Source organism: Aythya fuligula, chromosome W (assembly GCF_009819795.1).
Source record: "Aythya fuligula isolate bAytFul2 chromosome W, bAytFul2.pri, whole genome shotgun sequence".
In the NCBI taxonomy this organism is placed as follows: domain Eukaryota; kingdom Metazoa; phylum Chordata; class Aves; order Anseriformes; family Anatidae; genus Aythya; species Aythya fuligula.
In genome coordinates, this window is record NC_045594.1 from 12,429,012 (window position 1) to 12,456,183 (window position 27,172).

Consider the following 27,172-nt stretch of genomic DNA (forward strand, 5'->3'; position numbering starts at 1 on the left):
TCACATTGTTAAAAATTTTAATTGAGATCCATGTTTGTTTTGCAACAATTTCTCAAAGGGTAAGATGAAACACAAGAATTGTTTTGAATGAGACTAAACAGAAGCACAGATTTGAGGAAATATTTATACCTTAGGAGAAGACTGAATAGAAAAGCTTGATTTTAACTAAGATCTACAGGATTACTAAGTGCATTAGGGAACTTCCTTGCAAGAATTCCTCCCTTCAGTTAAGGCTTTGAAAAGAAAGTTTTTCATAAGTATGGAATGACTCTAATCTCAAGGTAATAATTGAGAATTAGAAGTCCTTAGCATGGCTGAACACAGAGCCAGACCAATATTTTCTAAACAAACTTCACAGTAATGAACTATTTATCTCGTTAAAATGAGATTGACTCTTAACACTGGGATCTGGCACTGTAATTGCCAGTCACTCATTTGTTCCTAGTTTATTGGATGAAGCAAATAATGAACATTTCATGGTTGGTATTGCCTTATTGTCTAATATCGATTAAAATATTTACTCCTACTTTTAATCCACAGTTTAGCACTCATACTTTTACTTCTATTTTTAGCGTGTCATCTTTTTTGTCAAGTGTCAGAATTTAATTTCAAAAAAACAGGAACCTGATACCATAGAAATGAGTCTTCTCAATTTGTTTAAACACATTCATTTTCAAAAATGAAGATTTATAAAAGAGTATGCTGATAGCTTTCTTCCAGCTCATGTTTAGCACAGATTCTACTGAGCTTTTCCTATTTTAATGTGTTCCTTTTAGAATGTCCTATTACCTCTATATGGAATGTTTCCTCCCTCAACCTTCCTCATTCTAAATTTAATGCAAAAAAAAAATCAGTAGTTGACAATTAACTTTAAGCAAAAATATAAAGCATTATAACATTACTTACATTGCCTTTTACTGAACTAGGTTCTTGAACACACTAGGACCTTTGTGGAAATTTAACCAGTCAGTGTTGAAAAGGCACAGGATTTTTGTGCTCCGAGACCTCCAGCAAAAATGTTTTTCTCCCATACTGAAAGTTCAGAAGTTCCAGCTTGATATAAAGCTTCTCAGATTAAAGAAATGCAGGGACTGCTGTTAGATACAACACTGCAGTTGGATGGCAAACAGCCTGCCCAGAAAACTCACAGGTACTCCATTGGTCATTTATATTAGAACCCACCAGATTTTACTAATTCTTCTGCCACAGACACTCTGCAAATCTGTAACAAGAGTTTGCTTCTATGGCAAGAAGAAAAGAGGTTACTCTTACATATACCCAAGGATGGTATAACAATGATTTGTGAGGATTATCAAAATCTTCACAAAGCTGTCCATCTCTACGGTAGTTTGCTCTGTGTTATTACATAAGTGAGTTATTTTTCACATATGAGAGAAATTTAGTTGTACACAAAGAAAACTAACTTTGGTCCACTTGTCCGTATTTCTAAGGAAATAACATCGGAAAGATGACCACTGATGGTTCAAAAGCCAATGTAAAAGTTAACAAATATAATTTGGCATTTCATTTGTAAACCTGCACAGTGTGGTTGATTGTCCTAGTCATCCACCTTTTCATTCAGTGTCCACTAATTGTCTTCAGCTTGTTCATGATCTTCCTTATCTACATCATCTATGTGACTGGGTTTCCTTTTTTCTGCTTCTCCTTGATCAACACTTTCATATTCTACTTGTTCAAGGTTTGTTCCATCTATAAGTTCTGCCCGTACTTCTTCCATCTGTATTTGATTTACATGCTCAACATGCAACTCCTCCGCATGAACTTCAGCACCTTGTTCAGTCTGAATGTGCTCAACTTCCAAGTAACTAATTTGCACCTGTTCTTGCAGTTCATCCATCTGCATGCCTTTCACTCGATTGTCCTGTATGAGATCCTGATGCATCTGTTCCACAGTTACCTGTGCAGGATCCACTTGTACCTGAATTACTGGTAGGACGTGGACTTGTTCCACCTGTTCTATTATAGTCATTGATGTTACTGGTTCAATGTCCACAGCTTCCACTGGAAGAACCTCTTCTGTCACTAGTTGTTCTGAAATATCATGCATGTCTTTGAGATGCCTTCTAAGCTCACTGCCTTGCATAAACCACAAATCACATAAGGTACAGTGGTTGGGTTTGTCACCAGTGTGTGTTACCAAGTGATCTTTAAATTGATCCCAACTGCTAAACACGCTGTTACAAACCTGAAACAAAAGATACAGTATGTTAAACAGTGCCAACAGAAACATGACAAAGCATAGTGTCTATTTAAGACCACGGCTTCACATAGCGTAGCTTCTTGCTACTTAAATTAAAAACAAAACAAACCACCAACAACAAAACAAACATGTTAGAGGTAAAAGCTCAGAAGTCAGCGCAGTGTCCTGCACTTGGATTGGGGCAATCCTAAACATGAATACAGGCTGGGTGATGAGTAGATAGAGAGCAGCCCTGTGGGAACTTGGGGACGTTGATGGATGAAAAACTCAACATGAGCTGGTAACGTGGGCTTGCAGCCCAGAAAGTCAACCATATCCTGGGTTGCATCAAAACAAGCAACTCGGCCAGGCACGCACAGGCCAAACGGTTCCTACAATGCACTGAAGACAATTTTCTGACGCTGGTGGTGGAGGAGCCGACGGGGAGGGGGGTGCTCCTGGACCTTGTCCTTACCAACGGGGATGGGCTTGTTAGGGATGTGAAGGTCAGGGGCAGCCTGGGATGCAGTGACTATGAGGTGGTGGAGTTCAAGACGGAACTTGGTGGAAGAAGTAAGGCTAAAAACAGGATTGCAGCCCTGGACTTTTGGAGAGCCAACTTTGACCTCTTCCGGGACCTGCTTGGGAGTATCTCATGGGCTAGGTTGCTAGAAGGCAAGGGTGCATGTGAGAGCTGGGCAGTACTTAAACAGCATTTCTTCCAAGCTCAGGATCGGTGCATCCCTAAGAGTAGGAAATCGGGGAAGGGGGGCAGGAAACCCGCATGGATGACCAAGGAGCTCATAAATAAGATCAAAAGGAAGAGGATGGTCTATGAAATGTGGAAAAAGGGCCTGTCCTCTTGGGAGGAGTATAGAAGTGTTGTCAGGGCCTGCAGGGATGCGACAAGGAAGGCTAAAGCCCACCTAGAGATGAGGCTTGCAAAAGAGATAAAAGATAAAAAAAAAAAAAAAAACAACTTATTATTAAGTATGTAAACAGTAAAAGGAAGACTAGGGATAATGTGGGTCCCCTGCTGAACGAGGGGGGTGTCCTGGTAATGGGAGATACTGAGAAGGCGGAGATACTAAATGCCTTCTTTGCTTCAGTCTTTGCTTCAAGGACTCCCCCCCCTCCCACCCTGGGACTCCTGGACCCTGGAGGGAGGAGAAAGAGTCTGGGAAATGGAGGTCTCCCCCGTGGTTGATGAGGGAGTGGTTCGGGAGCATCTGAGTGGGCTCAACGCACACAAATCCATGGGTCCCGAAGGGATGCATCCACGTGTGCTGAGGGAGTTGGCAGAGGTGATCGCCGAACCGCTCTCTATCGTCTTTGAAAGGTCCTGGAGAACAGGAGAGGTGCCTGAAGACTGGAGGATAGCCAATGTCACTCCAGTCTTCAAAAAGGGCAAGAAGGAGGATCCAGGAAACTACGGGCCAGTCAGTCTCACCTCTGTCCCTGGAAAGGTGTTGGAACAGCTTGTTCTGGATGCCATCTCCAAGCAATTGGAAGAGAAGAAGGTTATGAGGAGTAGTCAGCATGGATTCACCCAGGGGAAGTCGTGCTCGACCAACCTCGTTGCCTTCTATGATGGCATCACCAGCTGTGTAGATGAGGGGAAAGCAGTGGATGTCATCTACTTTGACTTTAGCAAGGCTTTCGATACTGTCTCCCATGACATCCTGATAGCAAAGCTGAGAAAGTGTGGGATAGAGGAGTGGACAGTAAGGTGGGTTGAGAACTGGCTGAGTGGCTGAGCTCAGAGGGTGGCGATCGGCGGTGCAGAATCCGGCTGGAGACCTGTGACTAGCGGTGTTCCCCAGGGGTCAGTGTTGTGTCCAATCTTGTTCAACATCTTTATTGACGACCTTGATGAGGGAATAGTGTCTGCCCTCAGCAAGTATGCCGATGACACAAAGCTGGGAGGAGTGGATGACAAGCCAGAAGGCTGTACTGCCTTTCAGCAAGACCTGGACAGGCTGGAGAGATGGGCAGGAAGAAACCAAATGAGGTTTAATAAGAGCAAGTGTAGAGTCCTGCACCTGGGAAGGAACAACCACACGTATCAGTTCAGGCTGGGGGACGACCTGCTGGAGAGGAGCTCTGAGGAGAAGGACCTGGGGGTTCTGGTGGACGACAGGTTGACCATGAGCCAGCACTGTGCCCTCATGGCCAAGAGGGCCAACGGCATCCTGGCATGCATTAAAAAGAATGTGGCCAGCAGGTCAAGGGAGGTGATCCTCCCCCCCTACTCTGGCCTGAGGTCAGGCCTCACCTGGAGTACTGTGTCCAGTCCTGGACTCCCCGGTACAAGAAAGACAGGGATCTCCTGGAAAGAGTCCAGTGGAGGGCCACAAAGATGATACGGGGCCTGGAGCATCTTCCTTATGAGGAAAGGCTGAGAGACCTGGGTCTGTTCAGCCTGGAGAAAAGACTGAGAGGGGATCTCATCAATGTGTATAAATACCTGAGGTGTGGGAGACATCGGGATTTGGCCAACCTCTTCTCAGCGGTTTGCAGGGACAGCACAAGGAGTAATGGTCACAAGATAGAGCACAGGAAGTTCTGCACCAACACACGAAAGAACTTCACGTTGAGGGTGACGGAGCATTGGAACAGGCTGCCCAGGGACGTCGTGGAGTCTCCTTCTCTGGAGATATTTAAGGCCCATCTGGACACCTACCTGGGCTGCCTGCTCCAAGGAACCTGTTTGGCAAGGGGGTTGGACCCGATGATCTTTCGAGGTCCCTTCCAACCCCTTCAATTCTGTGATTCTGTGAAAACCTCTAGTGAGAACACACCTTAAGTACTGCGTTCAGTTTTGGGCCCCTCACTACAAGGACATTGAGGTGCTATAGTTTGTCCATAGAATGTTAACAAAGCTGGTGAAGGGTCTAGAGAACAAGTTTTATGAGGAGCAGGCAAGGAAGCTGGGGTTATTTAGCCTAGAGAAAAGGAGGCTCAGGGAGATGTCTCTATAACTACCTCAAAGGAGGTTATAGCAGGGTGGGGGTTGGTCTCTTCTCCTAAGCAACAAGCAACAGGAGAAGAGCAAATGGCCTTAAGTTGTGCCAGGGGAGGTTTAGGTTGGATATTAGGAAAAATTTCTTCACCGAAAGGGTTGTGAGGCATTGAAACAGTCAGTCCAGGGAAGTTGAGTCACCACCCCTGGAGGTATTTAAAAGACACGTAGATGTGGTGCTTAGGGACATGGTTTAGTGGTAGTATTGGCAGTGCTACATTAATGGTTGGACTTCATGATCTTGGAAGTTTTTTCCAACCTAAGTGACTCTATGAAAAGATGTGTGACCAGCAGATAGAGGTGGAGAATGACCTCTCTCACAGGTACTAAGCTACTGTCCATCATATTTGAGAAATTATGGCAGTCCGGTGAAGTCACATTTTTAAAAAGGGAAAAAAGGAAGACCCAGGGAACTACGGGCCAGTCAGTCTCACCTCTGTGCCTAGCAAGATTATGGAGCAGATACTCCTAGGAACTATGCTAAAGCATGGAAAATAAGGTTATCAGTGACGGCTAACATAACTTCAGTAAGGGCAGATCGCACCTGACAAATCTGGTGGCTTTCTACGATGGGGTTACAGTGTTGGTGTATAGGGGAAGAGCAACTGACATCACCTACCTGGACTTGTGCAAAGCATTTGACACCATCCCACTTGATATCCTTCTCTCAAATTGGAGAGACGTAGATTTCATGTGAATAGGCCACTCAGTGGATAAGGAATTGGCTGAATGGTCACGCTCAAAGAGTTGTGATCAACTGCTCGACATCCAAGTGGAGATCAGTAAAGAGCAGTGTTCCTTAGGGGTCGATATTGGGGCCAGTGCTCCTTACCATCTTTGACACTGACATGGACAGTGGGATTGAGTGCACCCTCAGCACATTGGTTGATGACACCAAGCTCTGTGGTGTCATGTGCAGTAGACAGGCTGGAGGGAAGGAATGCCATGCAGAGGTACCTGGACAGGCTTGAGAGGGGGGCCTGTGCAAACCTCACGAAGTTCAAAAAGGCCAAGTACAAGGTCCTGCATCTGGGTTAGGGCAATCCCAAGCACAAATACAGGCTGAAGGGAGGATGGACTGAGAGCAGCTCTGAGGAGAAGGACTTGGGGGTGTTAATTAACGAGAAGCTCAACATGAATCAGCAATGTGAGCTTGCAGCCCAGAAAGTGAACCACATCCCGGGCTGTGTCAAAAGAACCATGACCAGCAGGATGAGGGAGGTAATTCTCCCCCTCTACTCTGCTCTCATGAGACCCTACCTGGAGTACTACATTCAACTCTGGGGCCCCCCAACATAAGGTTGATCAGAGGTCTGGAACATTTCTCCTACGAAGACAGGCTGAGGGAGTTGGGGTTGTTCAGCCTGGAGAAGAGAAGGCTCCAGGGAGACCTTATAGCAACCTTCCAGTACCTAAAGGGAGCCTACAAGAAAGCTGGGGAGGGTCTCTTTAAAAGGCAGTGTAGCAATAGGACAAGGGTTAATGGTTTTAAACTAAAAGAGGGTAGATTTAGATCAGATATTAGGAGGAAATTCTTTACTATGAGGTTGGTGAGGCACTGGAACTGATTGCCCAGAGAAGCTGTGGATGAACTCTTCCAGGGATGAGGCAAGACCAGTTTGGATGGGGCTTTGAGCAACCTGGTCTAGTGGGAGGTGTCCCTGCCCATGGAATTAGATGATCTTTAAGGTCCCTTCCAACCCAAACCAGTCTATGATTCAGATGAACAGAACGTCTGTTATTACTATTTAAGAAATCGTGCCATTTCATAGAATCATTAAGGTTGGAAGAAACCTTCAAGATTATCTGGTCCAACCATCACCCTACCACCAATGTCACCCACTAAACTATGTCTCTAAGCACCAGGTCCAATCTTTCCTTGAACACCCCAGGGACAGTGATGCCAACACCTCCCTGGGCAACCTGTTCCAACGCCTGACCACTCTTTCTGAGAAGAAATGTCTCAGAATTTTCAACCTAAACCTCCCCTAGAACAACTTGAGGCCATTCCCTCTAGTTCTATCACTAGTATCACTAGTTACCTGTGAGAAGAGACCAACCCCCAGCTCCCCACAACTGCCTTTCAGGTAGTTGTAGAGAGCAATAAGGTCTCCCCTGAGCTTCCTCTTCTCCAGACTAAACAACCCCCATTCTCTCAGCCACTCCTCATAGGATGTGTGTTCCAAGCCCTTCACCAGCTTTGTAGCCCTTCTATTTATACATAAACAGGATACTTACTGAATTTATGAGTCAGTACAGATTTTGAAATTTTTCTTATTTCAACCTTATGTGAAATTCACATACAGAAGCATGCCCCAATAAACATCTGTTACTAGAATTTTGAGCAGAAAACTGTATTTGTGTAATAATATTGCATGATGGAAGTATGATACAAATTGTCCTGTTACTGAAGTTCTAGATGTAGTACTACTAGCCCCCTTTTCCTCATCATCTTTATTTTGTTCACAGCAATGTGAGGTTTAACCAGCTAGAGTAAACTCTCCTATTCGGCTACTAAAAAAAAAATCTCAGTAGATAAAAATCTCTTAAAAACTCCATCCCTTTAAGTCTTCTCCACCTAGAAGTACTGCCTAGGCTGCACAGGCACTATTTTCACAAAGCACTTGAGCACACTTTCATTTCTTCCCTTCAGCTGGCACTGACTGAGGTGAGTAGCCTGAAAATAATACACAGAAACACTGCAGAAACAAGGTGCCAGAGAGAGAAGAGTGGGATAAAGTCGTACTTGGAGTAAAGAAACAGACTCAGGAGTCTTTTTCAACAGAACTGTTCTCAGTTGCAGAAAGAAGCAAAGAACGTGTTTCGACACTCCTTCACTGTCAGCAAGTATTTTTGAAACAGTGTTCCATCTCCTCTTAATTTTTGACAACAACACAGAAGGATGATGGAGTAACTGACAGGAATTAACTCAAGGAACAGGTCATGTAATGGATCTGAATATCCCCATTTTACTGTTGAAGTCTGTTAAAAACAGGTTTATGATGCTAGTGCCAGGCTTTCTTCTGCCCAGACTCATGCTTTAGAAAGATGTTGTACAAGCGTTTAAAATATTAACCTTATAAACACACAAAATTACTTAGTCATATATAAAGGTAGTAACTATTAGTAATGTCCAAGCACATAATTACCACTCTTGTCACATGTAGCCTAGTTCAGTCCTCAAGACATACACTGAAAAGCAACAGAAGTGCTCATCAAGCAAGTACAATTTTGTTTTCTCCTCGTTCTGCAGTGAGCCAAGATTTTATTTATTGAATACTATTCAAATTTAGTTCTAAAGATAAAAAAAAAAAAAAAAAAATCAAGAAAAAAATATCCAGGAATTACTGCTGCTGCTGCAGGCTGAAGTAACACTAATCTACATTTACAACATCTGTAAGAGAACATGGTATCAATTTAGAAAGAGAAAGCTATGACACAATGCAATTAAACCAAAGGGTTGCAAAGACAAAACAGTATATTCAGTCTGATGCTACTAGATATAACTTTGTGTTAACAGTAGTTCTCATGCTCAAAACAAACATCTTTAAAACATAGGTATGCTCACAGAAATTAACTTCAGACTAGCATAAAAACTAAATGATGCAACAGAATCAGTGAAACTTCTAATTAAAGTGTGAATGAATTGCGTATTGCTAATCATTCATCTGCAGTATTTGCTTTCTGTGAATAAAAAATGTTCTCTTTTGAAACAAATAAAACCAATGTCTAGCAGTTTTCTTCACTACACAAGCCAAATTAACTTCAAATCACAGCTTATCTGTCAACTGAATAGGATGAGAGCCTTGGTGGGTGGGGGGTGGAGAGAGAAGTGTATTTGAGACCGTTGCAGAACTGAAGCAGCAAAATGGCAAATAAAAAAAAAAAAGCTGCAGCCAACCTTAGTTCTCATATTATCTAGCTTTTAAAAGCTGATTCTTAAAAGTTAAGTAACTTTCTTCTGAACAGCTTTTTGAACCTCAGTTACATATAGTGACCAAGTACTTCTTATGTCTATCTACAGCATTTATATTTGCTTAAAAGATATGGATTGTCATCATAAGATAGAAAGACTTTATAGATCAAGTCAATATATTGGGTATGAAACAGAAGAATAACAAAATAGGAAAATAAAATAGTACTTCGTAATTTGGACTTTAGTGAAGCATGCTCACAAGCGGGAAAGGCCTAGGTCAGTGCATCATGAAAAGAAAGCAGAAAGTATTATGAAGATCCATATCAGTAATTCCATGTTTTAAATGGAACTACTTGGACAAAATAATTTATCTGCATGTTGGGGGTGAATGTGATCCTTATATTTATTTTACTAATAGTAGTTCTTGGAGATATGAGCCCACTCTTATTGTCTTTCCTGTGTAGTATTCATTCCCTCAACACAGGAAGGAGGTATCTAACCTCAGACTGCAACTTCCATTACCCACCTGACATTCATATAGCTTCTTTCTTCCCTTTTTAGCTCCAGCTCCAGACTGACAGGCTGTCAAGTGACATTTGAGTGTGCTATTCCTAGCAAAACGTTCGCGGCAGTTTGGACATTCAAATGGTTTTTCACCTATCAAGACAAACACAGGGGTTTAAGTGTATAAAAAAATGGTTTTCTGTCAGCTCTTCCTTTGTCCTCTCTCCATTTTGCATAGATTGATAGATATGCTGTAAAAACTTGGCCAACGAATATTCTACAGAAGAGAAAGACATTGCATGCAATCTTTATTTATGTAACTAAAAGGGAAAAAAAATAATGGGGAGTCATAATTCTCAATTAGAAAATGACAATCTAATATAATTGCTAGTGCTGTTTAAAGTACATTCATTTTTTTATGGAAGTTAGATTGCTATCCTGTCAAAATATCTTAATGAAATAGCAGCTATATAGTCTTTTCACCTGATAATATTTATACTTAAAGACTCAACATTAGAAATTATACAAAGTTGCACATTACAGAAAGTATTAAAAAAAAAATACAAAGTTTTATTTTCAAGAACAAAAACAGCTCATGCTCAAAGAGCTGAAATTGAGCTCCAGACAAAGAAGCTGGCACAGAATGACCTGCTGACCATGAAGTAACAATCCATCAGCATTTTAAAAAAATGCAAAGAGAAAGCACAGAAGGACATAGATGAGCACAAGCAAGATAAAAAAATCTTTCTATTTAGTCACTTTCTTTCAAACGTAGTACCAAAAAGAAGAACATTTTCCACTGGGAAGCCAGCTAAGGACAACAGCAGGGAAGGCTGAAAATAGGTCCTGTTTTCTTTTTTTCATCTGAGGTAGTATATTGTTATTACTGTCATCAAGTAGTAGCCAAGTACAACTGGTGTCTGTTTACCAATTTAATCACATACATACACAATGAAATTCAAAGAAATTAAAGTACAAAAAATTAGGAACAGTATGTTTCTTCTGAAAGTCTGATAATTAATCTGTGAAGGTACTGGCATCAATGTAACTACTGAAACAAACTGCTTAATGAATTCCAAAAGAGGATGAATTCCAAATAAGGATTATTTCACAGTAAGGGACAGATTTATTCTATTCTTACTGAAATTCTTCAGTAATCTTCAACAGATTCTGACAAAAGTAACTGAAAGTGACAATTTAATGATAATGCTAGCAATATCCAAGGGCCAAAAGAACTCACGTGACTTCTTGCACAGCACAAATCAGCACTGTGACCCAAGTTGTACATCTCACAAGGACGACAGAATGCATGCACAGCATGCCAGGCTGCCGTTACCTTGAGAGAGGCATTGGCAATGTGAGCAGGGGGCTGAACGCCTCTACTAAAGATGACAACCTGTTTCTCTTCTCCTGCGTATGATTCAGCTGCAAGTTTAACCTCATCTAATTGAGATATTCTAAAGAGGGAGGTTTTTGACTGGATCACAGGACAGAAATTCTGAGAGAAGACAGTCTGATATTGTGCTGGTCCTTTGTAATCCTGTAGCCACAGGAAAGAGATGGTCCAAAATAAATATTGTTAACCCAAAGAAATGTCTAACAATACTGATTTTTATTTGCCTAATGTGTAAGAAATACATCCCTAACTATAAAGCTACCACGTCATTATTTGTGTTTAGAAAGAAAGAATAAACCCAGCTTTTTATTTTTTCCCCCCACAAGTACCCCAAAGGTAGGCATTTATCAAACAAACTCTTTGCAATTATTTATTCAAGGTATTCAGAGTCCACTTATTCACAACTATGGAAGATGTTAAAGTACACTTCCTGCAAAAACATATTTTAGATTTACCACACAATAGCAAAAATAGCAAAGGCCTTATTTTTTTCCTAACAAGTTTGTATAATCCGTATACAAATCACTTCACTTACAGAGTTTTCAGACGTTTAGCTGCTTGGAGCACATCAAAACTCCCTCACTTCCATCTTCACTCATGTGAGCAAACTCATGCTCCATAAAAGTTAAAATAAATAAATAAACTTGAGAAATATTTAGCAGTCAAAATTCCCAGTAAAATCAGAGGAAATCAAAGCTGTCCAGTGTCTCTTTCTGCTAGGGGATATAGGCTTTGCAAAATACCAGGATTAGACAAGCATATCGAGAGCAATAGCTTCCTTCTAAGATTGACTTCTGTATGAGGAAATTGCTCTTCTTGTGCAAGACAAATTAGAGCTATTGACTTCAAAGGATATACATTAAACCTGGCAGAATTTCTGTCCTGTGAGTTACCTACAATTGGCAAGCAAATTCACATTGATTCTCATGCAGTAAATAAAGAATCATTACATCATGCAAAAAATCTTCCTGTTTATAAATTCTGGAGATGACTTTGTTAGTGTGTTCATGGGCACATGACATGCAAGACAACTTTTTTTTTTTTTTTTTATAGTTTCTTAAGAGATTCAGAGGATTCTTAAGGCACTGTAGAAGTGTGTGAGAAAGAAGCTCCAAGGTTACCCTTCCTAATTTATTTTCTTGAAACAAGAGAACAGCTTTTGCTGATATCAAACTCCTACATCAAGAAGAATTACCAAAATTAATAAGGTGTCTATTACTTCTGCACTTGTTACTTGAATGTCAGAAAGAAGAGGGATGCTACCCTCCATTAAATTCTTACTGATGACTCATGACTGACATATTAAATAAAAACATATGGAAGGATCAGGACCATATATTTTACATTCAAAGAGTTATCTATATAACACTAAGTATCTGTACAGACAGTAAAGACATTTCAATGAGATGAAGTAGCATGTTAACCTCCCACATTATAAGAAAGGAGCACAAGTAATTTTGTACTCAGAAGACACTATTGTAAAATCTGCCTTTATGAAAACTGGATAACAAAAGTCTACTATAGTCAATAGAAATACTTTGTTGTGTTAGTTAACAAACAAAATCAAATAATGAGATGAGATGTTAAGAGCAAGGATAGGGGTGGTATTTCACCCTGACAAAATCACAGCTGTGAAAATAAAAGTAGCTACTCAGTTTGGCACTTTTTAAGAAGTAAACATGCCTTACAAAGTATTTAAAAAAAAAAAAAGAAAAAAAAAAGTTTAACACACTTGAGAGAAGCTTCATTAGGATTTTCTGGTTTTAGGTGCCTATTTTTAACCACTTAAAAAAACAAACAAACAAACAAAAAACACTCGATTCCTCACAGTTTATATCAATGGGAAAAAAAAAATCAGCATAGAATCAACACCAAGATTCTATGATTTTAGTTGTAACTAGAAGCCAAGTATTTCAAGCATTTGGGACTTGCGTGTTCTCTTCAGCATATTCTCTACTTCCCCAAAACATGCAGAAATTCAAAGTGCTAGATTCAAAGCCACATGTACATGCCTATAGTAGTACTCTTACCTGTGTGCTTCCGGAGGTGCTCTTTAAAATGTCCAAAGTGGTCAAACTGTTTTTCACAGTACTGGCATATATGTATTTTTTTGCCAGGTCTTTGCTTCTTGCTGGCACCACCTTCATCAACGTGGTAACAGGTGAGGTGCTGTTTCAAAGCACTCTCTCGTAGGTACCTTTTATTGCATATATCACACTTGTAACTCTCAGTAGAATGTGTTTTCATGTGTTCCTTAAAATGGTAAAACAATTTAAATGAACAGTTACATTTCTCACAATGGAATAAATTGTTCACGTGTGATAGCTGAAGTTCCACAATTTCAATACCTTCTACCTGTTTGCATAAGGGATCAGTTGCACTGTCACCTTCTTCTTGTATCTGGCATTTTCGTTCTCCCTGACGATACTTGCTGGTAATATCTGCCAAAAGAGCCAAAGCAGATTCATCTGATGTACCCGTTGTCTGTATGCACTTTATGGATTGCTCTGCAAAAGCTACTTCTTCAAGTGTCTTGACGCTATCATCTTCCATTTCAATTGTCCCTTCAGCAATCTCAACCTCAATTTCAATAGGCTCCGATTCTGCAGATGGCAGTGTTTCTGTTATAACATTAGAGGTTTCAGCTATCTTCCTCTTTTTCACTTTATCTTTACCTTGTATTTGATTTGATTCTAAGGGTGATGAATTTTCTTTGTTCCTGTAAAGCATTTGCATAAATATGGTTAAAATCCACAAGCACTTACGTAATAATTCCTGCCTGATAGTGAGTTTCTGCATTAAACATTTTCTAGGTATTTCTCAAAGAAACTGAATAATGAATGACCACATATCCTGTGTGCATTTCAGAAGCTAATCTGTCCTTAACTGATACTCCTTAGAGCTGTAAAATAGCAAGGTTAAAGCTGTAGAGCCTTTTACATAAGGTTACTGAAGTGTTTTAAAGTGCTGTATCATGATTTTGGCTAGGATGGAGTTAATTTTCTCCATAGAGGCTCACACAATGCTGTGTTTTGGATTTCCAATAAAAATAGTGGTGATAACACACCAATATTTTCAGTTGTTGAAGAGCAGTGCTTACACAGAGCCAAGGACTTTTCTGCTTCTTATGCTGCCCTGCTAGCAAGAAGACTGAGGTGCACCAGAATGGCAGAGGGGACACAGCAAGGACAGCTGACCCAGATTGACAAAATAGATATTCTATACCATATGACATCATGCTCAGTAATAAGAGCTGGAACAAAGGAGGAAGGGGGGGGGGGTTGTAGTTGAAGTGATGGCATTTGTCTTCCCAAGAAGCCGATGAGCTCTGCTTTCCTGGAAGCGTCTGAACACCTGCCTGCCAATGGGAAGTAACAAATGAATTCCTTGTTTTGCTTGTGTGTGTGACTTTTGCTTTACTTAGTAAGCTGTCTTATCTCAACCTATAAGTTCTTCCACTTTTACCTTCCCAGTTCTCTCTCCCATCCTACCTGGGGAGAGCAAAAAAGCAGCTGTATGGTACTTATCTGCCTGCCAGCATTAAACCACAACACTCTTGCTTGAATGACACAAAACACATCAATAAGACCAGTTTGGGCTAATGGTATAGGTTTATCTAAGAAACTTGTGAAATTCTGTACTTGGGAAAAAGATTTACCCAAAGGGTGGAGTTCCAACTCAAAAATAAGATTAAGACTTAGACTGAGGCACTGTATTACAATTCCTCCCCCTTATACTTTGGAGAAGAGTCTGACAGTAATACTCAAGTTTGCTTTTCTACCAAAAATCTTTCCTATGTTTCCTCCAGCTCTGTTCCTTTTGCCTCTGCACCAGGCACACACAACCCTCTTCCTCCAAGATGTCAGGGATAGGCAGAGCTGAGCGAGCCAGTGCTTTCAAGTGAGACCCTCAAGACTATCCACAGCACTTACGTTTCAGTATTCAGTTTCAAAAACGGACAGATGATCTTCCCCTCAAATCAGACTGATGAGAGTATGCTTTTACTTTCCTCTGCAGCCTGATGAATCATTTCATGTAATCTAGTCCCTATCACTTCTGGGTCATCTAGTAATAGGCAAATATGGCTTCAAGTATTTGTATGTCATATGCCAGAAATATGTGGCTAATGACCTCACGCAGGATACAGCTTATCAAATTACACCTTACAATATTAACAGGAAGACAGAACAGTTAAACTTGCTGTTTCATATACCCTGTATTTCTGTCTAGAAAGTGTCAAGTTACTTTGCACATTACCACAAGTAGCTCCAGAATTATATACCAAAAGAATCAACTGCTCAGGAAAGAGGAGACTACTATTCTTGAGCACACTGTGTGGTTCACGTGTGAAGCTATGTATAAGGATACACACCATACAACTGCATTTTAAGGAATAACAGCTGGTTGTTTTCTTTCTAGTCTAGGTAGTAATGTCCAACTCTTGGATACATTATACAAGAGATTAGTGCCCTGGTTTTGGCCGGGATTTAATTTTCTTCCTAGTAACTGGTGTGGTGCTGTGTTTTAGATTTAGGATGAGAATAATGCTGATAACACACAGATGTTTAGCTTAAGCACTGCTCTGCAACAACTAAGCCAAGGACTTCTCAGTTTCTCATATTACCCTGCCAAGGAGGAGACTTGGGGTACACAAGACGCTGGGAGGGGCACAGCTAAGACCCCTGCTTGGGGTCTGGCTAGGCATCAGTCAGCAGATGGCAAACAATTGCATTGAGCATCACTTGCTTTGTATATTCCTTTATCATAATTTATCAATGTTATTTTCCCTTGCTTCTCCCCCATCCCACTGCTGGGGCTGGGGAGCGAGCAAATAGCTGTGTGATACTCAGATGCCTGCTGGGTTAAACCAAAATGGTTAGTTCAATTATCATTTCTACTTCAGCTGGTTTCTGAAGCTTATCCTTTTCGGTCAGAGTTTAGACCAAGACACTGTATTGCAGTCCCCACCCCTTTCTACTGTGGAAGAGACTGACAGTGATACTCAAGTTTGTTTTTCTACCAAAACAACAACAAACAAACAAAATAAAACCTCCCACAACCTTTGCAGTCTATGAACAATGGAAATAATTAAGCATATACTGGCTTGTATGTGTCTGTTAAGCAAAACATTTAATTCTTACGTTACAAGGAAATACAATGTTTACTAGACGTAGATAACCAATAAACTACATAACATTACATAGTAGTGTGGAATAATTAATTGCAGACTGGACAGTTTAGCTTGATGGATTGATCCGAACCTTGTTTCAACAGCTCTACAGTTGGTACATACCAACTCAAAGCAATACCAATTAGAACACACTTTTTCAGTTTTAAGTTTCTTTTCAATTTCTCAAGCAGACTCCAAAGGTCTGCTTTTTTTTTTTTTTTTTTAAATCAAATCTGGGGAAAAAAAAAAAGTTATTTTGATTCTACCACGCTTAATCTTAATGTCAAAAAGAGACGTGTTGGTGTTGTTGGAGGGTAAGACCAGAAATGCACAATTCCACCTCTCCTATTAAGAAAAAAATACCCATTTTCAGCTCAATTGCCAATCCCCAGAATAAGCACAGAATAAGTTAATTCAAAAATCAAAAAAATCAACACTGATGTTGAAAACCAAGTTTTCCATATCATGTCATGGAGGTTTTTTTTTTTTTTTTTTTTGCTTATTTTTTTAAAACAAAATGCTAATGGACTACTAGGAGAACTCTGGGCCAATGCCACTCCCCTTGGCTAACGCATTTATGGGAAGATGGGAAGATAAAGAGGAATCTTAGCCTTGATGCAAAGGCCAGTAGGTCTAGAAGAGAAAGCAAGGATAACCATAAGACCAGGAGACATTTATTGCCCATCCCTCTGCTTCATGATGAAAGAACAGAGGAGAACACAGAAGGAATGATAACATAACAGCACTCTGTGAAAGTAAAAGGGAAAGAATGGCAAGAAAAAAAAAAAAAGCATGTTGGGAATAGCACCTACTTTTCACAGGTTGGAGTTCTGTGATGACACACAGTTACAGGTACTGGATAAAAGGTGCCATAGCAACATCTGATTATGTACTAATTCAATACAAAACTTGTTATAACAATTATATTTCAGTTGACAAGGCAAGACTGACTGATGTCATCTACCTGGACTTATGTAAGGCTTTTGACACTGTCCCACATGGCATCCTGATTTCTACAGTGGAGAGAGATGGATTTGAAGGGTGGACCATTCGGTGGATAAGGAAGTGGCTTGATGGACGCACCCAGAGAGCAGTGGTCAATGGTTCCATGTCCAGGTGGAAGCTGGTGATGAGCAGTGTCCCTCAGGAGTCTGTCTTGGGACTGGTGCTTTTCAATATCTTCATCAGTGATGCAGATGATGAGACTGAGTGCACCCTCAGCAAGTTTGCAGATGACACCAGGATGAGTGGTGCAGTTGATATAACAGAAGGAAGGGATGCTGTACAAAGGGACCTGGACAAGCTTGAGAAGTTGGCCCACATGAACCAAAATGAGGTTCAACAAGTCCAAGTGCAAAGTGCTGCACCTAGATTGGAGCAATCTCAGGCATGAGTACAGACTGGAAGAAGAACTCCTTGAGAGCAGCCCTGCGGAGGGATTTGGGGGTTCTGGTGGATGAGAAGCTTGACACGAGCCGGCAGTGTGCGCTTGCAGCCCAGAAGGCCAACCGCATCCTGGGCTGCATCAAGAGAGGCATGGCCAGTAGGTCAAGGGGGGTGATTGCCCCCCTCTACTCCACCCTTTTGAGGCCCCACTTGGAGTACTGTGTCCAAGTCTGGGGCCCCCAGCACAAGAAAGATGTGGACCTGTTAGAACAGGTCTGGAGGAGAGCCACAAAGATGATGAGAGGGCTGGAACACCTCTCCTATGAAGAGAGAGCTGGAGAGCTGGGGATGTTCAGCCTGGAGAAGAGAAGGCTCTGGGGAGACCTCATTGTGGCCTTTCAGTACTTAAAGGGGACTTTTAAAAAAGATGGAGAGGGACTCTTTACTTGTGTAGATAATGATAGGACAAGGGGGAATGATTTTAAACTAAAAGAGGGGAGATTTAGATTGGATGTTAGGAAGAAGTTCTTCACGCAGAGGGTGGTGAGGCACTGGAACAGGTTGCCCAGAGAGGCTGTGGATCCCCCATCCCTGGTGGTGTTCAAGGCCAGGCTGGATGGGGCCCTGGCAAACCTGATCTAGCGGGTGGCATCCCTGCCTATGGCAGGGGGGTTGGAACCAGATGATCTTTAAGGTCCCTTCTATGATATGATTTACTCAAGAAGTTTGATATTTTGTATTTTCTACCAGGAAGCTTCAAAATCACTGCCTATTCTCTCAGAAGCAGCATAAAGCTGCATGAAATCAAATACTAGCCCATACTTGTTAATGTGGTCTAATTACCTAAGGCACATTGTCACCTGTACATCCAGCTCTCAATCAGGTGAGGGCAGTCAGATAGCACAGACCTGGTATTAGTTACCACAGACATTATAGAGCTGTGAATTTTTGGTGTTTACCAGCCATGTCACTTGCCACCAAGTTCCAGCTCAAAGAATGCGACATTCCTTTTTATTTCTTTTTAGCCTTTATACTCTTCTACTGTAAGATATGGATCAGAATTATACAGCCCCCCACAAGTTCAGGAGGTTCCAGGATAAGGAACACCACTGCAAAATACTTGCAGCCAGCTCTGTTAAAAGGATTCTTAAGACTATATTTAAGTGTTGGGAAGAAAAAGAGGCTTATATGTTTACCTGATTTCAAGTGCTTTGATTGCTTCTAACATCTGTAAATACTCAGCTGCTTTCCAAACATCATTTGCTTCCTCCTCACCTTGGACCATTAGTTTTGCTGTATAGGTGAACTCTATTAGGTGACGAAATGCCATATTACTTACACCTGTTTATAAGCAAGGAAAGCAAGTTAGCACCTCAGAACCTCACACTCTCCCTTCTAAAAGGATAAATTCAAGACTGATATTTTTCTTTTTGTTTTTATTTCAAGGGAAGCTTTTTCCAGTAGCAACAGCTGCCTCAAAACAATTCAAGAGCTGAGACATAAAAAATTATCTGATATGACCAAGCATGCATGTCAGCCTGTACCAAAGATACCACATTCATTTCAAGCTTTGATATACAACTCTTTTTTTTTTTTTTTTTTTTTTTTTTTTTTAACTGCATCAATCATACTACCTTCAATCTCCACTAAGGGCTCCTGAGTGAAATCTTGGAAGAATTTGTAGAAGAACTGGCTACAGGCAGCAAGAACAGCCTTATGAGCTTTGAAATGGTGACCTGCAAAGACAGAAAACATTTTGGTTTAGGAGAACACTTTCCTTACTTATACTGCAGAATAAGTGACAATACACAAAACAGCTGTAAAACCCAGTCTACAAATCTACTCTAGCACCATACATTCACTTAATGTCTCCCTGTAACATGGGATGCTACTGCAGCTAGCTTATCTCATTCTCATACAGACCCTTGCTGACATCACTGACCTTGCTGAACTCCCAGGAAGAATGTCTGGAACTGACAATTAGACTACTAAATTTCCTTAGACCCAATGGGTATCAAATATCAAAGTAGAAGGCTCAAATTGCACAAGAAGTGGTAACATATTAAGGTTTTGAAATTCTAAAGGGGCAGACAGTTAAGTACTGAAAGGAAGAAAGCTATTTGCCAACTCCCAGAACCTCTGAATGTTCATGAATTAAGGTCTTTCCTGGGAATGGTACTGTATGTGGATTTCCTCTGCAACTCAATCAGCTAGAGAACTCATTCACTTCAGAGTGTTCCTCTTTTCAGATATTTAAATTTCAGATATTTAAAATAAGATATTTTATGGCAAATCTTTGCATGAACTTTTTTCCTGTATGTCTTGAACTCAACTGCCAGGTTTTATCCAAGTTAGCTGTGCTTTTTGCCACTCTTACAGACTGATCTATTTTATCACCACTTCAGCTAGCATAAACATCCCAGCAGAACAAAAGCACTTCTGCTCTGCTCTTCCTGTTTTCCAGGCTTTGTATTCCCCATAACTCTGTTGCCTTCTCCTTGGCACAGGCATGAACATTCATAAGTCTCCACAGGATAGAAACATTCACGCTAAGTTTTGTGCAAGCACTGTCAGTGAAACTATGGCAATTCCAGAACAGTCTTTTCTTCATTTGTTTCCTTTTTTCTAATCCAGACTCTATACAACTCTTTTACTTCAAATGAGTTATTGCTATCCTTTCAAGGGTCAGGTGGTATTCCTTTAGCTAAGTCTGTCCTACTGGACACTGCCTATCTTCCTTGAAGTGCTCATTCATTCTAAGACACATTTGGGATAAGAAGCTATCTTAGGCAATCAGACACACCCTTTTCTAATGGGATACACACCCTTTTCTAATGGGATAATAAGCACTTATCTCTGTCTTCCTTTTAAACTAATACTTATATCTCTAGAACACAGAAAAAGAAAAGTGAGTTCTTCTACCTTGTTTTAACTATGTATTAAGAATGGTAAGCAGATACTACAGAAGCAATCTTTTGCTTTTTAAATAATATGTATACAAGTTCTCTGCATGCAAACAGGTTAAGTTAGAGAAAAACATTTTTTGCAGCATTTTAGAAATACTTAGATAACATTAAATAAGTACAGCAGTTACAAAGTGGTATACTATCTGAAAATATTTAGCCACTTGTTCAGAAAAGCAGAAGCACAATTATTAATCACTACTGGAGACTGTTTATCCCAAGACTTTAAAAGAAAATCTGCAAGCAACTCATAGACCAGTACAGAATAAAGAACTTGTTAGCAGCCCAGTTTGACAGCCGACCCATGACAAACCCACCATCTTCCCAGCACAGCTTTCAGAATTCTCTGTATACCAGCTGGTCCACAGGCCTATACATACCATCCACAATCAGAGTGATGTCTGTGAACTGGTCCTGCTCACGTTGTTCATTCAGTCTATCCAAAATAACTTTATAGTGTTCTGGGAATTCCTGGATACATTCCATCATTTCTTCAGCTTCCATGGCCAAAGTAGTAGTCTGGGAAAGATGCATTAGCAAAGAAAGAATACTGAGTCGTTCAGTAAACACTATGCACAGTCAAGTTAGCATACAAACACAAATTAAGTGGCACTTCTCAGGGACTACAAAAAACAATAGAAGCACCAAAATGTCATGGTAACTGGTTTATCTTATTTTAGCTAACAGGTAGGAAACATCAGGGTTAATGAAGTATGAGTATGGCCTTCTATATGTACACATCAAAGAACAGTCAAACTGTGTATTTCTTTATTCTACAGATTCAGCAAGGACCCACCTGCCTCAAAGTAAATAAAGTAGGGATGTAACATCTGCACATCTAACTATTTAACAGCATCTCATCAGCATAACATCAAAATCTTTATGCAGTCACTTCCTACAATTCTACCAATCCACTTAGTGGAAGAACAGTTCTTAACATTTCCTTATTTAACTCACATTTTGTATCTAGCGAACGCAAGATGTTTAATTAAGTAAGGACTGTGAGAATCAAAGTTGTGTTTTTGCAGTAGAAAACTAACCATGTATATTTAAAAGTAATTGTGCAATCATAACAAAGGGCAATGTTAAGCAGATAAGGGGATAGCAGAAGGTCCCATTGTTCCAAAATAAGGAGGATAGCTAAGAAAAACAGGACGAGCACTGCAAAAACAGTAAAAACAAAAATCATGGGCTCTCTAATCATGAGAGAAGAAGGGGGGAAAAAAAGGGGAAAAGGAGAAATTAAAGGTTGGTCAAATAAAATTGTACATATATTGTATAGAAAAGCATTGAGTAGTTTGTGAACCTGTAGTACTCAGCCAATGAAGAAACAGGGGAGGAATTAAGCATCAGGTAATAGGGAATATAAGGTTATGATATACTTTTACTGTGCACTCCTGTTTGTAGGATGCCCGCCATTGCAATCGGGAATAAATTCGCTTCACAGAAGACCCTGTCTGAGAAAATTATTGAGATATTTCTCACAGGATGTAATAAGGCAGTACTGTTCAGCTTCTGAATACATAGAAGCTGCCAGGGATTTAAAGTGTTACTACACCCAACAGCAAGAAGCTTCTTATTCACCCAACCTACTTACGCTTCTCCCCTGCAAGGTGGAATATTTGTTGCCAACCTTCTGAAAGAGAGACGTAGGATTGTAATTTGATGGCCCTTCCTCCCTTACTAATATAATAAAAATAACTAGGGGTGGGAGTTGCATAAGTTCTCAGACCTGAAGAGATTAAGTAAAACTGTGCCCATGGAGAAGATGTAGATGTTAGTCTGCTGCTTATGCAGAACCACCTCTTGCTCCCTGACTCCTGGTACAGGTTTTTGTGTGTGATTGGAATTGGAAAGCCCTGAGTATAAACCTGTCTTGACATGTATTAATTACATCTGAGCTGATGCCACCATGTGTACTAACTCCCCTGTGTGACTACATGAATTCTACCTTACTTCCAACAAATGCACATACTGGTATATGGTGTTTGACAGAAACAGAGAGGAAAAGAATGACCTGGTTATGATGAAGGCAAAAATTTTCTTATGACTAATATATCAAGTAAGGAAAATTGTGATTAAAACACAAATTTGACAAAAAACACTCTTCCTTGCATCTCAGAAAAACTGTCCCATGAAAAGGGAAAGGAAAAAAACAACTGCTTATGAAAGTCTAGTTCTACCTGCTACTAACGGTGCTTTGCCAAGTGGATGCTGAAATACATATCAGGCTCTTAAAGGGGACAGAAGAGACCAGTCTGTTGGGGTCGGGGGAAGGTGAGGTGGAAGAGGAAGGACACTGCTGCTACCTTCACTTCACCTCATCTGTAATGAATCTTTGAACAAAGGCAGGAACTGCTAGTCATCTCTTCTGTTATCTGGTATTTCACATTAGATTTTATCAGCTATTTACTTCACTGTTTAATTCTTCCTACCCATTTTTGAGAAGTGGTACGAGGATAGATGACTTGCAGTTAAAAATATAATTCCCTAAAAATTAAACCAAACCAATTTGACCTCCAAATACATTAAAAAAAAAAAAAACAAACAACACATGAAAAACATACAACTTAAAATATGTAAATCAGTGTCCCGAATTAACATGAAACTCAGTGATATTGAAAAAAAAAAAAAAAAAAAAAAAAAAAAAGCCCAACATATCAGCATATGTTCATTGAGAGCATGAATATTCTCAAGCAAGAAGTGAAAGGCACAGTACCCAAAGAAAAAATAAGAAAAAAAAAACAGAAAACACTAAGAAAACAAGAAGCCAAAGAAGGCAGATAAAAGTGATCCAAGCTGATGGTTGGTTACATGCAAGCTCATAGATCAGTGAGGGAAAACTGACTGCTTAAGCTGCTTACCTGCATTTTCTTGGAAGACTCAACCAACTATTGTCTTAACCTCACCAACTTGTGAAACGATACGCATCTCACATGATAAGCATACAAATGGCAGATCTATCCTTATAAATGTACCTCAATGAAACTATGTGATCCATAGAATCATAGAAATGTTAGTTTGTAAGGGACCTTAAAAACCATCTAAGTCCAGGCCCTGCTATAAGTAGGAACACCTTCCACTAGACCAGGTTGCTCAAAGCCTCATCCAACTTGGCCTTAATCACTTCCAGGGATGGGGCATCCACAACTTCTCTAGGCAACCTGTTCCAGTGCCTCATCAACTGTAGTGGGTTTTCATAGCAAGGTTTTGGTAGCTGGGGGGGAGGCTGAAGGGGGTACCTTCTGTGAGAAGAATCCAGAAGCTGCCCCATGTTAGAGAATGGACAGTTCCATCAGGCTCTGAAGGGACCCGATACTGCCCAGAGCAGAGCCAATAAGTGATTTTATTTGCATCTCTGTGAGAGCATATTTAAGAAAGGGAAAAAAAAACAACAGCAGCGGGGAGAGTGAGGAGAGGGAAACAGCCTTGCAGGTGCCAAGGTCAGTAAAGAAGGAGGGGGAGGAGGTGCTCCATGCACCAGAGCCAAAGTTCCCATGGGGCCTGTGGAAAGGACCATGGTGAAGCAGGATGTCCCCCTGCAGCCCATGGAGTACCACGGTGGAGCAGGGTTCCACGCCACAGCCTGTGGAGGAGACCACGGTGGAGCAGGCAGATCTGCCCTGAAGGAGGCTGTGGCCTGTGGAGGACCCCCACCAGAGCAGATTCCGGGCCGGACCTGTAGCCTGTAGAGAGGAGACCACAGAAGAGCAGGTGACCTGGCAGGAGCTGCTGCCCATGGGGGACCCAGGTTGGAGCAGTGTGCTCCTGAGGGATGGACCCCATGGTGCAGACCCCTATTTTGAGCAGTTCTTGAAGAGCTGCTGCCTGTGGGAAGCCCACACAGGACCAGTTCAGGAAGGACTGCATCCCATGGGAGGGACCCCACATTGGAGTAGGGGAAGAGAGTGACCAAAAAGGACCAGCAGAGAAAAAGCATTATAGACTGACCACAACCCCCCTTTCCCATTTCCCTGTGCCACTCGAGGGGAGGAGGTGGAAGAGGGTGGATGGGGGGGGGGGAAGGCATTTTTGGCTTCTTTCTTTTGTTTCTCACTTCTCTAGCTTGTTAGCAATATGTAATAAATTATATTAATCTCCCTATGCTAAATCTGGTTTTCCCACGATGAGAAATGTTGAGTGATCTTTCTGTCCTTCTCTCAACCTGTGAGCCCTTTTCATCATATATTGTCCCCTTTCCCTTTGAGGAGGGAGACTGAGAGCAGTTGTGAAGGAGCTTAGCTACCCACCTGAGCAAAATCACCACTTCACCCTCACTGTAAAGAATTTTCTCTTAACATCTAATCTAAATCTACCCTCTTTTAGTTTAAAATCATTAACTCTTGTCCTATCACTACACTCCCTGACAAATAGTCCCTCCCCAGCTGTCCTGTAGGCCTCCTTTAGGTACTGGAATGCTGCTATAAAGTCTCCCTGGAGCCTTCCCTTCTCCAGGCTGAACAACCCCAACTCCCTCAGCCTGTCTTCACAGGAGAAATGTTCCAGCCCCTTCATCATCTTCATGGCCCTCCTCTGGACTTTTTCTAATACTTTTACGTCCCTCTTGTGCTGGGCACCTCAGAGTTAAACACAGTATTCCAGGTAGGGTCTCATGAGAGCAGAGTAGAGGGGGAGAATTACCTCTCTCATCCTGCTGGTCATGGTTCTTTTGACGCAGCCCAGGATACAGTTTGCTTTCTGGGCTGCAAGCTCACATTGCTGATTCATGTAATCATAGAATGGCCTGGTTTGAAAAGGACCTTAAAAATCATCTAGTTTCAACCCCCCTGCTCTGGGCAGGGCTGCTAACCACTAGAGCAGTCTGCTCAGAGCCACATCCAGCCTGGCCTTGAATGCCTCCAGGGATGGGGGTATTCACACACTCTCTGGGCTACCTGTTCTGGTGCCTCACCACCCTCTGAGTGAAGAACTGACTCTTAATTTTTAACCTAAATCTTCTTGTCTTAGTTTAAAACCATTCCCCTTTGTCCTATCACTAACAACACATGTAAGCAGGCGTTCCCCCTCCTGTTTATATGCTCCCTTTAAGTACTGAAAGGCCGCAATGAGGTCTCCCCAGAGCCTTCTCTTCTCCAAGCTAAACAAGTCCAGTTCCTTCAACCTTCCTTCATAGGAGAGGTGCTCCAGCCCTCTGATCATCTTAGTGGCCCTCCTCTGGACCCATTCCAAGAGCTCCACATCCTTCTTGTGCTGGGGGCCCCAGGCCTGCACACAGTATTTCCGGTGGGGTCTCACAAGAGCAGAATAGAGGGGGACAATCACCTCTCTCTCCCTGCTGGCCACCCCTTTTTTAATGCAGCCCAAGACACAGACGGCCTTCCAGGCTGCAAGCGCACACTGCTGGCTCATGTCCAGCTTCCCACCCAGCAGGACCCCCAAGTCCTTCTCCACATTCATTTTGATTCATGTTGAGCTTCTCGTTAATTAACACCCCCAAGTCCTTCTCCTCAGAGCTGTTCTCAATCCATTCTCTGCCCAGCCTGTATTTGTGCTCAGGACTGCCCCAACCCAGGTGCAGGACCTTGTACTCGGTCTTTTTGAACTTCACGAGGTTTGCATAGGCCCCCCTCTCAAGCCTGTCCAGGTCCTTCTGCATGGCATCCCTTCTTTCCAGCACATCCACTGCGCCACATAACTTGGTATCATCAGCCAATTTACTGAGGGTGCATTCAATCCCACCATCCATGTCAGCATCAAAGATGTTAAACAGCACCAGTACCAATACTGACACCTAAGGAACATCACTCTTTACTGACCTCCATGACTTCTCTGGGCAACCTGTTCTAGTGTCTCAGCACCCTCATAGTAAAAGATTTAGATTGGTTATAAGGAGGAAATTCATCTTCCTTTAGCTTAAAGCCATTTTCCCTTGTCCTATCACTAGACTCCCTGATAAACCTTTCCCTTGCTGGAACAGAGGCCCATACACCCCTCCCGGTACCACATTTCAGCTCCCTGCCACGCCCAGCCGACGCGCCGAGAAGTACCCCCCACAGACGATCGACACCGCTCGCAGAGGCTCCGCAAAACCAACTAGCAGCTGCGCCTGCCTCCTCTGAGCTTCAGTCCGCGCGCCCCGTGCCCAGCCACAGTCCCATTGGCGAACACTGATAGCAGTCAGCGCAAGCCCTGCCAATGGCAAAGCGGCGGCAGAGCCCGCCCCAGGCAGAAAAGCCAATGAGCGCCCGCCAAGTCCCAGGAACAGGAGAAAGCGGAAGGCCTACCCTGCACCGAGCGTCCGCAAGGCACGGTCGCTCTGATAACAGTGCGGACAGCCGCCGGTAAGCGCAAGTATCTCATGGGGGGTGTCCCTGACGCGGGGACCCAAACGACCGGTGTCGGCCCGAACCATGCGTCTGGGAACACCACCACCTCGTTAGCCGTTATTACGCCATCAAAGCGCGCATTAAATCGATCCGTTTTCAATTCCCGGCCAGGTTACGCTCTAATAGCGCTCACGCACTTCGCACAGTCCTCTCAGTACTCACCACGAAGAACTTTCGCCCTGCCGTTCCTGTTCGTTACCGCTTCGTGCTCCTCGGCTCGGTGGAAAGCGGGGCAGGCGCTGGCTAATCGCGACTCGTATTCCCAGCC

The 27,172-nt window shown here is 41.9% G+C and overlaps 1 protein-coding gene across 3 annotated transcripts; it reads right to left on the reverse strand.

The window, feature by feature from the left end:
* LOC116501403 (zinc finger protein 131-like) lies at positions 1–27,172 on the reverse strand. 3 transcript variants are annotated; one of them, XM_032206935.1, is made up of 8 exons: positions 27,067–27,172; positions 20,938–21,076; positions 19,229–19,330; positions 18,791–18,935; positions 13,714–13,757; positions 13,069–13,479; positions 9,665–9,795; positions 1–2,206 (listed from the first exon to the last, which is right to left on the reverse strand). In XM_032206935.1, exons 2-8 carry the CDS (start codon positions 21,059–21,061, stop codon positions 1,589–1,591), a joined length of 1,575 nt encoding a protein of 524 aa, XP_032062826.1. In that variant the 5' UTR covers positions 21,062–21,076; positions 27,067–27,172; the 3' UTR covers positions 1–1,588. The 3 variants fall into 3 exon arrangements, with proteins under 3 accessions (XP_032062826.1, XP_032062825.1, XP_032062823.1); XM_032206934.1 differs by having other exon boundaries at positions 13,069–13,291; positions 13,394–13,757; XM_032206932.1 differs by having other exon boundaries at positions 13,069–13,757.